The sequence below is a fragment of the Brienomyrus brachyistius genome, unplaced genomic scaffold (genome assembly GCF_023856365.1).
Source record: "Brienomyrus brachyistius isolate T26 unplaced genomic scaffold, BBRACH_0.4 scaffold35, whole genome shotgun sequence".
In the NCBI taxonomy this organism is placed as follows: domain Eukaryota; kingdom Metazoa; phylum Chordata; class Actinopteri; order Osteoglossiformes; family Mormyridae; genus Brienomyrus; species Brienomyrus brachyistius.
The window spans coordinates 18,624-33,590 of NW_026042310.1; the positions used below are offsets into that span (position 1 = coordinate 18,624).

General features: G+C 47.4%; 1 protein-coding gene across 2 annotated transcripts; it reads right to left on the reverse strand.

Annotated features, from left to right (window-relative positions):
- Positions 1-834: 834 nt before the first annotated feature.
- On the reverse strand, positions 835-13,772 carry rnf167 (ring finger protein 167). 2 transcript variants are annotated; one of them, XM_048997775.1, is made up of 11 exons: positions 13,528-13,772; positions 11,619-11,674; positions 11,141-11,288; positions 10,272-10,352; positions 10,004-10,132; positions 9,823-9,910; positions 9,485-9,575; positions 8,797-8,902; positions 8,133-8,226; positions 3,895-3,975; positions 835-3,226 (listed from the first exon to the last, which is right to left on the reverse strand). In XM_048997775.1, the coding sequence occupies exons 3-11, from the start codon at positions 11,237-11,239 to the stop codon at positions 2,814-2,816; spliced, it is 1,182 nt and encodes a 393-aa protein (XP_048853732.1). In that variant the 5' UTR covers positions 11,240-11,288; positions 11,619-11,674; positions 13,528-13,772; the 3' UTR covers positions 835-2,813. The 2 variants fall into 2 exon arrangements, with proteins under 2 accessions (XP_048853732.1, XP_048853733.1); XM_048997776.1 differs by lacking the exon at positions 13,528-13,772 and adding an exon at positions 13,256-13,513.
- Between the last annotated feature and the right edge of the window lie 1,195 nt (positions 13,773-14,967).

Genomic DNA, 14,967 nt, shown 5'->3' on the forward strand with positions numbered 1-14,967 from the left:
CCGGACCGAAGGTAACGGTGCTGCTCCTCAAACAGCTGGACGGGGATCAGCGGTTGAGGGCGGTAAGCTGCGTGAATGTGATGGTGGATCAGGTCTTGAGAGAGGGATGAGCCCCGCTGCATTGCCCTAGAGCAGTTTTTCCCAATCTGGTCCTCAGGGACCCTCAGCCAGTTCATGTGTTTGCTCCCTAGGGAGCTGGGAGGGAGCAAAAATGTGGACTGTCTGCCAGGTAGCTCACAGGGAGCAAAAACATGTACTGACTGTGAGTTCTCCAAGGACCAGATTGAGAGCCTGGAGGGAGCAAAAATGTGGACCATCTGGCAGGGAGCAAAAACATGGTCCGGAGTGGGAAACACTGCCTTAGAGAAAGATATTTAAGCTGAACTGCTCCAACTACATAAAGATCTTTAGCCATACATACTGTTTTTATGGCTAAAGCTGAATAAAGCATGATAATGAGGTCGCTCTCACAGTAGCACTCAAGGAGCCGTGTTTTTCCTGGGGAGCTCGAGCTACGGCCTTTGGCAGGAGGATCAACACAAGGACACACATTGTGAGAGAGAGACATAGCACACATTCCTCATCAGTCCTGCCCCCACCATGACGGCGTGCTGCAGGAGATGCACCCTGCCACATGGCCGTCCTCTAAAGTGCACCTCTGTGCCCGACATCGAAACTGCATTAAATCCGCTCTACATAAACATGCCGCAAGGTCTTTTGTGTTACATGTGATGTTGGCTGCGTTCTAACCAATTACTTGTAAAGCACGCCCCTTCCTGAAAAAAACAAACTATTCTTGTACAACATACAGACAAAGAAAAGTATCAGACAACAAAATATTGAAATTGTTTACTTTTATGGCACAAACTAAATTATAAAATATAACAGATGTAAGACTACAGTTTAGAAAAGGTACACATTCTCAGTATGTAAAGTATAAGTGTGCTGTGGTTATTTCTTTAAACGTAAAAATCCTCTTCAGATTTTTTATTTACCATTAGTGGAATCATTGTACAAGTTCTGGAATTTTATTCGATGGGATGATTCTCAAAATAAATAACATTTCATTTGAATAGACAGTGGCGTTTGCGTAAACATCCATTTGATTACCGTTAAGTGTGTCAGCGTTTTTTTTTTTTTTTTTTTTAAATCAGCATCGAAACAGGTAGCATATTTCATTCGATATAGAATTAATAGATCTTCTAAATCTTTGTTACAATGTTGACTTTATAATAATCAGATTGGGAAAATAAGGTGTCAGTGATACTGCAAGGTAACAAGAGCAGCAACTGCGTAGTTTGACTTGCTCATTTAATGTTCATGTTATTCAAAATGTGTACAGCTGTATGAAAACAATGTTAAGAAGAAGAGAGTCAGTTTACAGTCATAGGTGGATACATAGAGAACTGTGCAGTGAATGCAGTGTGCAGCAGGCTCAGTACAGTTGCACTGGGTTCCCCCCCCCCCGTAATACAACCCAGGACATTTATAATGATAATAATCTCCTTTTATATGTGTGTCTCAGGAAATCAACTTAACCCTTTAAAGTTAAAGAGCAAAAATATCTGGAAATTCATTGCAAAAGCAGTAGTGGGAAACAAAGTCAAAATCGTGATTAGTGTTTCAGTGATATTCTGCTCGCCTAAACAGTTTAGGGGAAAAAACCGGCTCACAGCGACAGACAAAGTTCTGCGGATCTAAAATGTCCCACCATAATTGGGCAGTTACAAAGGCGGGGGGGGGCTAAAAGCAGAGGAGTCTTACAGATGGAGACTGTCCCCGCGGAAAACCACTGTCACACGGCTCCGTCACCGGTCACCTAGCGGCCCGGTAATCGGTCGGCACCCGGCCAGCCGAACACTAAATTCATCGGACAGTCACTGTAAAACTACCCCTCCCCCTTTCTACAAACAGCACTTCCATATTCCCCGCAGCCCCTGAATTCCATTCCAGAACCTTCTTTTCATGTGGTTACCGAGGAGAACAAAGCCCCGCGCCCCCCACATTTTACAAAATAAAACACGATATTGCCGCTTTCGTGGCCAATCAAAGGACTGTCGGTCGTATCTGAAACCCTGAAAAACCGGAATCGCGTGGAGGCGTTCGCCCACGCTTCATTGACACAGTACGTTTCCACGCACCGCTTTCTGTCCATCTGTCCGCTTCCAAATCAAATAGCAAAATGACGGCTTGACAATCGGCAGACTAAACTACAACGTTAGCAGTGATACATGTGGTACTGAGGCTTAAGACAACAGGAAAGACGCTGTAATCAAAATATATATACACAAATAAAAATATTGGTCCACTACACCAGTACAACATTAAAGTGGATTTTTTTTTTGTTGTTGTTGCTTTTTTCGAAACCGGAAGGGGAAAAACGCTAAACGCCAAAATTTGTACGAAAATCTCAATATTAAACCGGAAGATAAATGTAACCAGCTTGTTAATTAATACCTTTAAAAAAAAAAAAAAAAAAAAGTAGATGCCTGCAACATTAAATTTCAGGGTGTGTGCAGCATCTCTGGGCAATCATCCCTGTTAAGGGATGTTAATCATCAGTGTCGTGGGAAGAACGGACCCAGCAGACGGGTACGAGTACAGACAGGTCATGGGGGGGGGGGGGGGGGGGGGTGGTTGGAAGAGTGATGGGAAGGTTGACAATATAGAGGCTCGGAGAAAAAGTATCCGATGACAGCCGGGGGGGCGGGGGAGGGCAGTGGTGCTGAAAACCCCGTCTCCTTTGACTGGGACAAAAATAACAAGAACGCAAGGCCAAAAATGAGGAAACACAAACATCACTGCATTTTCTCTCACAGCTGCACCTCCCCCCTGCCGAGGAGGCGGGCGGTCTCCCCGTCGCTGAGACTGGCCTCGTCTTCCTCCTCCTCGTCCTCCTCCTCCTCCTCGTCATCAGAGTCCTCCTCCTCCGGAGAGTAGTACCCCTCGTGGGCGAGCAGGGGCGAGTCGGAGCAGGGCCCGGGCCCTGAGCATTCTGCGGTGGAGGAGTACACCCCCGGGCCCTCACTGGAGGAGGGCGAGCCGGGCCGCGAGGGCCGCAGCAGGGGCGTGCGCTCCGTGTCAGCCTCTTCCCCGGTCCCCCTGCCCTCTTCCTCCTCGTCCTCCTCCTCGGACTCTGTGTCTGGCTGGATGACGCGTTGCTTACAGACCGGGCAGGTCTTCTTGGTCTGGGTCAGCCATGGATCTACACACCTGCAGTGATAGGCTGGGGGGGGGGGGGGGGGGTGGGCACTAGGTGGCGTGGCAGTTAAAACGTCTAAGCTGCTTCGGAAACATCTGCAGCCATATCGCAGGTACGGTGTAGCAGCAGATCTATAGATATCTGGCAAACAAATATATTACTCTCCAAGAAGTCATATTGCAACTGACAGGGATAGTGGTTTACAATGAACAGGGGCGGATTAATATCTCTGGGGGCCCTAGGCTGACATCGGCCCCCCCCCCCCCCCCAAAAAAAGAAAACAGGACAGCTATTTTTACCTGGAGGACAAATTATAGAAAATTAAAACAAATATAATAATCTTTTAATCAGCATTCAAGGTACGAGTGGTAAAACTTGCCAGGCAGGGTGGGGTGCCGGCAGATTTGACTATTTACCCGTTTATGACCTCTGACCCCTGCCTCGGGCCCCGCCCAGAAGTCCGATAAGACAAGCGAACCGCTCCCACCTACTCGCTCCGGCTCCCTGCGCTGCACTAGGCCTGAACGGGAGCCACGTGTAACTGACGACATGCTGCCCCGCAGAGCAAAGGGAAAGCGACGACAGATAGGAAATGACACGCAAGACGAGCGGGGGAGAGGGCTGGGTGGAACCGGGAGTCGCTGGTTCCGCTTTGGCTACGGTAGCTGGTGAGCAAGGGACACACATCTTACCATGGGAGCAGGGCAAAATCCTTAGCTTGTCCCCATCCTCGTACTCGTCCAGGCAAATGGCGCACATGTCATACTCGTCACCTGCGAGAGGAGGACAGAGGGGAGAGCTGAGGACTAGCAGGTGACAAGGAAGGGGGGGCCCTCTCGCCCCCTACACCTGAAAACCAGGAATCCCGTACTGCTCCCGTTCATATGCAGTGGGCCTGACACTGCAGAGATGCTGCCAGATGCAAATCAGTATCATTTTAAATTTACATCTTATTTATTTAGTAAGTGCTTTTATCCAAAGTGACGTACATTTTTTTTGAGAAAGCGGAGTCAGCCAGCGCCTAGAGAAATTGAGGGTTAAGGGCCTCGCTCAGGGGCCCGATGGCGACGTCGGTCTGTCGACCTTGGGATTCGAACCGACAACCTTCCGATCTCAGCATTTTAAATCACTGAGCTACACATCCATATATGTCTATATAAATACATATGTAGATTGTTTTTGATTCCCCCAGACACAATATACTGTACAGCTTAATTCATATATATGGATATATTAATTATAATAATTTCTCACAAAGCTGAAACAATATAACTGTCACTGAGGTGTCACTGCCATGCACGGAATGCGTCCCAGACACCCAGGTACGTATGCACATGCACACACGCATGCATACACGCACCGATGCATGCTCAGGCACTTATGTGCACACGCAACCGGACCCTGCGATGTGACATGGCGCGCCGACCGGATGTCGTCTGGGAACCTTTTGGGCAAAGATTATGGGAGAGAGGGGAGAGAAACCCACTGGAACGCGGGGATGGGTGGACAGAGAAGAGACCGACCGAGGTAAAAGGGGAAATACTCATGCAAAAAACGCCAAGAATACAAGCATGTAATGCAAATGCACTGCGGTCTGCGTGTCAAACGTGGCACAGGCCTATAATCTGAACCACTTCTGCTGTGTCACGTCACATCACAGAGCTCCAGAGCGATTAAGGTACCGAGGTGATTAAAGAGAGGAACCCGGAGGCAGAGGGAGGCAGCAAAACCAGAGTCGGTGAGCTTCAAACAGACGGACGGGTCCTGCGCTTCTGCTGCTCCTTGCCAAAACCACCGCAGAAAGTTGTTTTCAGAAGGATACTCATATGATAAACAAAGGCTTGACTCCGCCCACCAGCTCCCAGAAGTCCCCAGGAATTCCTGTCCGCCGACATTCCTCCACATAACTGTTGAACGGGCATGTGACGAGCGAGACATGCACCTCATCCAGACAGTCGGCCTTAACCGGAGCGGCGCTGCTCTCGTTCATTACCCCCCGATATCATACCAACACGAGCCTGGGAAAGCTATGTTAGCGATTGGCGCCGAGGGGCTAAGACATGGTGCCGGTTAACCTGGCTTGTTGCCGACTATGGAGGAGTTTCCAAACTGGATGAGAGGCGCAGACACGCATGTCAGGTCACATCCGAGTTAGTTATGCAGTTGGACTCGCGTTTCTGCAAAAGTAGCTTTATGAAACATTACTGTCTGATGATAATAGTGCCGAAACGATACAGAGAGGTCTCCCGGGTTTTGGAGTCTAACATGTCTTCTCAGGTCGGGTCAGATAAACAAGTACTGCCCGTCGATTTTTCCCTGCAAAGCTCTGGGCTGAATCCTTGCAAGTAAGGCAGGAACACGACTAACAATGACACGACTGCAAGAATGAGAAATGATGTAGAATGAGGAAGATGTTCCTTCAGACATGCTCTTGGGGTTCTCACATGCACCTGGGACTCGACACTACGGTTTTGGTCGCTACGTCAGCACGTGGAGCACCAGGCGCCAGGCCGGACATGGACTCAGAAGCCAATGGCCACACATTTAGGCAGCCAGAGAAATGTTTTATCTGCTCAGATCCACAAGGTTCCCGAGCTAATTTCTCTGTCAGTGCTTCGTGTTCACGATTGACCCAGAACCCAGGGCACTTCTCTTCCCTTTACGTCCTCAAATCATGATGTATTCTGAAAACAAAAACTGGATAGCAACTAAACATAGTTAAAGACTTCCTGTTACATCATACATTCTCAGAACGGCTTCCTGAGGCCCAAAACTCAGGTATCTCACATTCCTGTACGCTACTCGGCCATAGAGGAGACTTGCATCTCCTGCTGCCAATCCTATGTCCGACACACAGATTCACCGATTTCCTGATCTCAAGAGATTAAAAAGAAACAAAGGTCTCTCAGAACAGAACTTTGTTGAGCCCCACAGAAGCCACCGGACAAACAGGAAATCAAAGCCTCTTGGCTTCCTGTTTGCCAGAACGTTCCCGCTTGCCACCTGCACACAGTATGTGGGACTTCACAGCTACCAGAATACAGGCACACGCAGCAGTTCATGAGAGTATGAGCCCAGAAATGGACAGCTTCTCACCCAGGCCGTCCCCTGCCTTGTGCCCCGTCATTCCCAGGCAGCGTGATTTAGGATATTAATATGACATCATCCCCATCTCTATAGGAACTTTTTTTTTTTACCATACTTCTGGTATGTACTTTCGCTTTTCCACTGACTTCCAGTCTAGTAGAGGTACCAAAAGTTACAGTCCCAAAAATACCAAACCAGCTCGGGAAATTCTTTGGTACTTCAGACCTCTGGGGTGGGACTTGAAGCACTTTCTTTGACGAATGCTTATGCAAACAGGCTGCCGCTGAACACACAATAACAACCGCAATCTTGAACGGAGTTGAACGATAAAAAGAGTTAGAAAAAATATATAATAATAATAATTGAGATCTGGTTGGAAGAACTGTTACAACGAAAGGATCAGGATGGTATGACAAAAAAAAAATTTAAAACGCATTTTAACACTTTAATAATATAATATAATATAATATAAAGCGTGTTGTCCTAGCAATGTGAATGTGTACATGGTGCAGCAGAAAAGCACCCAATGTGAGGACCGGCCAGCTAACAGACCTGGTTTGGCCTGATTCCTACACTCCGTGCCCAAAGCCACTATTTTTGTAAGTTGGACCACAGCCAGAGACGAACCCCGAGTCAGTAACGGGAAGACAGCTGCCCTCCGTTTCCCGATTCCTCCTTCTTGTGATGTGTCGCTGAACAGGAAGTCCTGCGGAACTCCCCCACATATTTGGTTTTGTCCTTGAAACAGAAAAGTACGCACTACGAATCTGGGGAGTTGCTTATAAGCTTGAAACTCCACATTCGCACGGTTCTGGAACGCAGCACGTCATGTGACTCCTTGGGACCCCCAAAATGGTATCTTACAAACCATGCAAAAGCCGAGATCATTGCAGTGCTCACTGAAAAAACAATAAAATAAATGTGCACAAACTTGATGTGAGGGATCAACAGACCGAGGGCAGGACAGTACAGGGGAGAACTGGGCAACAGGAACATGAAACAAGGAACCATGCAGGATACTGCATGTTCCCATAACTAAAAGTGGCACACTAGATGAGCCCGTTGCGTCCGGCCCCTGCTAACTGCTGATTGGCCAGTGTTACGATGATTGACATGTACCTCCTCTTTTTGCAGCGTCATCCCTTTGGCACAATGCCAGCTAATTGGCCGACTGAGCGTAAAGCATATAAGGTTATAGAGGCTGAACACAGGGCTCTGGGTGGGATGCAGGCAAAGCTGATAGCTGAGATTAAAGGAGAACTGAAAATGGGCAGAGTAGGGGGGCAATTATAAATGAAACCTACAAGAAGAAAAGTAAAATTTCTAAAAAATAAACAAACAAGACCATACAAAAAAAAAAAAAAAACACGATAAGGAGAGCAGAGCTCACTGACAATAAGGCAGTCAGTTTGTAAGCATGAATCACTGAAAAAAAAACTCTACTATGGTGCCAGGATTAAATTAACCAAGTCTGCCTGTTAGCTGCAGCCCTGCTGAACCCTGCTCAATCTCTGAAGTTCACCCTCAACTCCATCTATGTCCCAAAAGCGTGTTGAAAGGCAGGAAGTTTCCCCAAATATGCTGCTGAGTGAATAGCTCAGAGCGCTGGAAACTCAGAGCTCAGCGTCAATGTTATCCGCTTCGGTCGGCAGGGTTTGAAGCTAACAGCTAACAGACAGGGATTCTGTCAAACGATTATGAGCGGAGAGGACGGCTTAGAGCGCGATAACACAGAAGGCAAGGCGGATGCTTTTGTAACAGTGCCACCTGCTGGATGGAGGGCTGAAGTTATGAAGGGGGGTAGAGCAGCTAGCAAAAGAGGCAGGCGTTGGAGGGCACTTACCCTTCTTGAACTTATGGACAGGGATCTTCTTCAGCTGCTCCTTGGTCAGCCGGTTCCTCCTGGCCCGTTTCCTGTGCTGCACGCAGCGCACGATCTGCACAGAGGGGAGGCAGGGATGAGGCAGTGAAATGACCCCTGCGTGACCTCCCACCATCACCCCTGACAACGGCATTCCGAAAAGGGCACCCGCCGACAAGCACAACCCGCAGGTACTGGTATCAGGTAAAAACAGGTGTCAGATATCAACCACCTGTAAAACACTCTGACACAAGTTTTTTTTTTTTTTTTTTAACTTGTTGGTTTCCCATGATGCATTTCTGTGTGCGTGGCCTGGGAAGGCCTGGCATCCCACGCGGAGTGTCCCCGAGTCATCGAGTTACTAAGACAAGCCCCAGGCTCACTGTAACACTGTACCAGTGACCCCGTACAGTGAATATTTGCAGCTAATTTTCCACACAGCGCAAGCCTCGAGAATTTTAATAGCGTTCCCCCGGTTTCATTAATGCTCCTTATTTGATGAGTCACGGGTCAGTGAGATTGGATGATACAAAAAAAAGGGGGGCAGTCCCAGTGCGTTTCCCAGACAGAACTAGCCGAAAAGGCACGGAGAGCAAAATGACGGGCTGTGTGAGAAATGAGAAGCGTGCTAGGTGACGGCTCTTACCAAGATGGTGACCATGATGAGGATGATCATTCCCATCACTCCGGTGAAGGGGATGAGGTAGTAGATGAGAGGGAAGGTGAACTCGGGCCACAGGATCACATAGGACCTGAACGCGGGGCGAGATACCAGTGTGACTGTCCAGTAAGCTCCAGAACAAGGAGCGTCGGCCCCGACAGAACCTCCAGTGCAGAGGAAGCCTCAGAGAACATCCAGCGGTCCGTGTTCACAAGCAGAATCCCATCCCTACCAGCCTTCAAATACCTTTGTTTAACTCTCCTTTCCTTGCCTGCATCTTTAGCTAAGTCAGGGGTGGGCAATCTTATCCACAAAGGGCCAGTGTGTTTTTGGGTTTTGGGATGACCTTTAGGTCAGCTGTACAAACCCAGGTGTGAGAACTCTTCAGCCAATCAATCCTCTAATTAGTCCGCTAATTAATAATCTAATCTAACAGGCCTTTGTGGATAAGACTGCCCATCCCTGACGTAAATCCTGGAGCAACCTTGACATCAAAGGCCCGTCTGAGGAGGTGGAAATCAAAACATAGACTCAACTAAAACTATGACATCATCACGAGTGCTGACAAAGAAGAATCTATGAGGTCACCCTTCAAAGGCTGCTTATGACATGCTGTGATGTCACAATGAGACCTCACAGATTCCAAAGCGCGCGCCGCCACGAGCGCTCTTACCCGGCCTCGGGAATAATGTACTCCTTCAGGGACAGGAAAGCCGAGTGGCTGGTGAACACAGAGGGAATCTCGATCTGCCCCGAGATGGTATCTGAACAGATAATGAACACAGAGGAGGAATTTATAGTCTAGACACACAAGGACACATTTTGAGGGTGATAATGGATAAATGCACTCAGGTAATGTCCTGGTATGCCGGATTTGGTCCGTGCGAATAGAAATAATGGTCCTCGGTAACAGGCTTGATTCTATGACATGTGCCGAGCTTAGATCTCGAGGCATCATCCTCGGGTTTTGTACGAGGAGAAGCTTCCCGGCGTGGGGAAGAGTCAGCTCACCGTTGTCGGAGGCCATGTTGAGCAAGGAGTCCGAGTGCACGTTGTACACGATGGCGGCGCTGTAGCCAGCCTGCTCGGCATGCAGGACCTGCCGGCACAACCTTGTTTCACATGGGCGCTTCATGCACGCGTGCACCTTCACGCGCACACAGGCAGAGGACATGTAAACCTAGGCGCGTACCTTAACGTCGAAGTTGCAGTCAAAGCGTCTGATGATGACAATGTACTTGGTGACGTTCCTGTCGAAGGCGCGTGGGGGTGGGTCGATGGGGACGCAGGCATTGAGGGGGTGGGATTCCACCAAAATACCCTGAGGGACAGGGGGAGAAAGATTGGAGGGGCAGCATACGGAAGCCCGGCGGGACAATCTGCACGGCATTCCTGCAGGTTGACCTCAGTCCGCTGCTACGCAAACAAAGCGATATTCCACCCCGCCCCCACCCACTCACCATCAAGCCGTCTCTTGGCAGACGGCCTCCAAAGAAAGAGGGCTGGTCCTCAAACACCATGGAGGTGCTGTTGCCATCGTGCTGGACGGGATGTTACAGAAGGAGGGGTAAATGGGTGGAAAAAAACGCCTGTCTCAAGGATAGATCTGCAGACAGCTCACCAGATTTAGGAATGTGTACGTCAGTGAGAGTTTAACACATGTGCACGCGCGCACACACACACAAGTTACTGGATAGTTGAGATTTTTCTTGCAAAAGAACAAATAAACCACCGTTGTGGTTGAGTTATTGAATTAAGTATATAGCAGAAGCTTTTATACAAAGTGATGTACATTTTGAAAAAGCAGGATGAAACTCCCTCGAACGATCCGGGGTTAAGGGCCTCGCTCAGGGGCCCAAAGGTGAAATTACTCTGCCGACCCTGGGATTTGAACAGACAACCTTCCAATCACAGGTACGGCATCCTGGCCCAGACAGTCGGATATAATCTTAAGGAACCAATTCTCAGGTAAGGAGTTTGCAAGAATGGGATACTGCTATCATACTCTTTAGCAGTGGTTCACAAACTCAGTCCTCGGGCCCCACTTCCCTGCTTGTTATCCTGCTATCCCTGCCCCACGCACAAGTCCCAGCTGTCTTGCAGCTTCTGATTGACTGAACACACCTGATCCAGGTAAATCAGCAGTGTGTGGGGCAGGGATAGCTGGAGAACAAGCAGGGCAGAGGGGCCTGAGGGCCGAGTTTGAGAACCACTGCCCTATAGCCAGGTAATATAGCAGAATATCTGTCGTATAACAACCTGCCCCATATATAAGTAACACGTGAAAGCTGTAGAGTGTGTAAATCACTCAGGAACAGGAGGAACTCACAGCGTAGATGGAGGAGTGCACTGTAGGGGGCGCCACCATACAGCAGAGAGCCCCAACCAGAGCGGTCAGCTGGGCACCCCTGCTGCCCAGGGGCGACATCCTGCACTGGTGTCTGTTGGCTGGGGTTGGGGGCGGCAAAGAGCAGGGCCTGGGGTGGGCGACACATGACACGTTAGCACCTGTGCTGTAAGGGAGGGGGGGGAGGGGGTCTCTCTGGGCTTCCAGTGACTGTGAAATATGCACAGCAGAGGAGGACATTTCTAAAAGAAATGTTAAGCGCCTTTGGGGGAGGATCTATATTTAAAACAAACTGAGCCCAACGAAATGCACGGTCCGACTTCCCCCTTCTGACATGCGTATTTAATGAGCGCTTCAAGACGTCTGCTACAGTGACTCCGGCCAAACTCCCGGTACGGCATTCCAAGACAGACTCCACTCCGTAACCGGAAACCATGCTGAACGGGGTAGGGGGGTTTACCTGGAGTTGGTGGTGACCTCAGGAGGCTGTGAGATGAAGGTACATCTGCACTTGGTCTGTCGGACACAAAGACAGGGCCAGTGTGAGCCTGGCAGTGATCCAGTCACAGACTGTCGCTATACTGACTGAACGAGGCTTGTTAGGATCTCTGTATGGAAAAACAAACGCTTGGTACTATGCTTTTTGCAGGGTGTGTCATTAACTGTAAAGGGAAACAACTTGCTGTACACCAAAGAAAAAGAATAATGTGAGCAAATTAAGACAGAACCTTATTGCTCATACCCAGACCAAGTTACTGAGCCAAAACCAAATGCACAAATACAGTGGATCAAACTAAAGAAACTCAGTTAAGGCTTCTCACATCCACTTGTTTATTGCCCAAATCTAAATATAAAATTATGTTAAGCGCAATACATGTCAGTTTCTGTGAAGACACCAATTTCTCCAGGTACGGCAGTGCGCTCAGCTGTACTACTGAAATCGGACTCTCCTCAAGTAGTAACAGTTAGATAGTTTAATACAAAAAGTAAATGCGAATGCAGAAAACAGTCCTGAAAGTGAAAATAAATGTTGTAAATTGTGCGTGTGTCTTACAGGGGTTGTTTAATTAAATGACGTTGGTAGAGGTGGTCAACAGCACAGCTCAGAGGGCAACCCTCAGAAATTCTCTTTAAGCTGGTTTTAATGGAACTAAAATAAAGGTAAGAACTTTTAGCGTGTTTTTTTTTTCCTTCCTGATCCTCTGGTTCCTTCATCAGTTTCTTTTAGCCAGAATCTCACATGCGTTTCCAGAATAGGCTCCTCCCTGACCTTTTTTTAAAAAAAAAAAAAAAAAAAAAAAACTTAGAACGGCACCGACAAAATCTGTTTTACCGTCAGCGATTAAATCTGATATTTTTCATTTATTATTTTACGCCAGATTGTTTGGCAAGGAAATCCTTCTCCAGACGCTCCTAGTGTGACTGTCAGTCGGGTCTCGCCGGGCACTTTCGGATAAACGAACTTATTCTTTTGCACTGCTGGAAATGAAAACACAGGATTTCATTGTGCAGCGAGCAACAAGATCATGACTATTCGTAAACATCTTAAGGCTTAAACAAGCCGGTGATAAAATTAATTTCGGATATATTTCTTTAGAGAACTGAGCAGTACATTGTTCATTTTCTGACACTACGCGTGACATGGGTTTTGATGCATCGCACATTGAGGAACAGCTTGGTAAACGGCGCGGTTTCCGTCAGTGCTGATTCAGACTTAATTTTTACAGTTACAGATTGATGGACAGGGGGGCTAAGTCTTTACTTGGGGATTGGGGGGGCAAATATATATATAATATAAAAAGCTATTCATGACTTAAGCCAATAAATACATATTTATTTGGAGGGGGGCGGCAGCTAAAAACATTTTATGAGGACTAAAGCCCCTCTAAAATAGGCCTAACGACGCCCCTACAACAACAGGTTACCCAAGTACAAAATTATCCCAGCTAGAATTTTTAAAGGACAGTACATAATTTTAAAGAGGTCAGAGAGATGACAGTACATTGCCGATAATCACAATGCAGTGACACAGCTATCAATGGTGTAGACACTTCTTAGGAAAATGAACATCAATTAAAGGACAATAAAAGTCTTTACCTGGCTGCCGGACAACCGAAACGAAAACCATACCAGGAGCCAACGTCCTATAATGTCGTACTTTAAGAGCAAAACAAGCGCTCAGAAAAGCCCAAACGCGCAGCGGTCGGCCGGCGTGCTATTCATTTACACACATTAACACACACTCATATGAACTGGACAGGCGTGAAAGCGGCACGGAGGCGGTGTAAAGATGCGGCTTTCGCAGCACTTTCGCCTGTCAGCGCCATTCGGGCTGTCCGCTAAAAGCTAAACTTTCAGTAGCTAGCTACCTTGTTAGCTCCACTCAGAGGGCACTGGCTGCTTCTTCCAAACGCTTCTCCGCTCCCCAGACAGTCACACGAATCGTAATGCTTGGAGTATTTATATAAAACGATGTTTAAATGTATTTTTATGCCGTGACCAGTTTTTTTTTTTTTTTTATTAATTTCTGTTTTTAGTACAGATCTGATTCTTCCGTCCTCCGGTTTCCTTGTTTACGGGCCTCCGGCCAATGGCTGTGCCCAAATCTCGGACATCGCGCGTTGATAGGACTTGAGATGCGAACTGCTCCCGCCCCCTTCTGGGCTGACCCGTGATTGGGTGGGGCGTCGGGTCCTGCTTCCGGTTTGTCTCTGTTGCTACGACACGTATGATCATGTGTAGCCTGAAAAGAATTTTCTGGCGTGTGTGGCTTTCTGCCACGGTGTGTAATGTGGGGGAAACACGGTTATCGTATCTCCTTATGCCCCGTGCATCTTATTCTCGATAACCACAATTGACTTTAATAAGCAGACGTTTTTGTCCAACATACAACAGGGTCAAAAGTATCCTTGTTAAAACTGAGTGATATTACTTTAAGATCCACAGGATTTGAACCAGCAAACGTCAGACTACATACTTCTATCCCACAGGGTCACAAGCTACCCACGACTCTACTTGTGTTAGCATTCATTGGAAGTTTTCTGATATCTACCTATTCATAATGCATATTCATATGAATACGTGGAAGGACTGCATTTACAATAGCAAAAATATTGATGAAGCCTTAGGACTCTAGGTGCTGTAGCCTAAAATGATGGAGTATATAAGTAAATATCAAGCTGCTACAGGGAATATAACCTTACCCCTGGCCAAGCAAAAACATATACACCACAAACAGGGCCAGTTAATTTGAGATGAAACTTCAGTCCTGGAATTAAAGATGCTGCACACATTTATCTAATAATTGCTACATTAAAAATGCAAACTCTAACCACCGAACCCAAAGCGACAATGTAACTCTGCGGGCAACAGTTCTACTTTGGGAAGCATATAATTTCATTTTAACTCCAGTAATTTTCTTTTTTTTTCCACTTCAAGTAAACTGGAGATGAACATTATTCAGACTTAAACCAGTTGATTTATTTTTCTTTCTATTTCCCAAAACATAGTGAGTTTTTATACAAATGCAGTATAGGACCCAGGCCCTGATTCAGTTCTAGATTGTAGGGTGGGCCATATAGGTGTCTCTGGAGAGAGGACCGTGTAAAATATATATATATTTATACACCAGCAGGCAGACCACCCACGAGTGTATGTCAAGAGAATAGAAGACACTGTAGTGGTTGCTCTCTCCCATACAGCCACTATGAACAACTTTCTTTTCTCCCTGCAGCCCCTTCTCATGCCACTCGTAGCTGATGAGGTCAACTAGAAGCTACGTAGGTTTGGGCCTGGCCAATACTTGGATG

What these genes read in the sequence shown, in the direction of transcription:
- rnf167 (XM_048997775.1), bottom strand. Translation starts at nt 11,239, where the DNA reads ATGTCGCCCCTGGGCAGCAGGGGTGCCCAGCTGACCGCTCTGGTTGGG. An exon ending in TGCACTCCTCCATCTACGCT is followed by an intron (nt 10,353 to 11,140) that starts GTGAGTTCCTCC and finishes CATCCCGTCCAG; the next exon opens with CACGATGGCAACAGCACCTC. An exon ending in TCATCATGGTCACCATCTTG is followed by an intron (nt 8,227 to 8,796) that starts GTAAGAGCCGTC and finishes CCCTCTGTGCAG; the next exon opens with ATCGTGCGCTGCGTGCAGCA.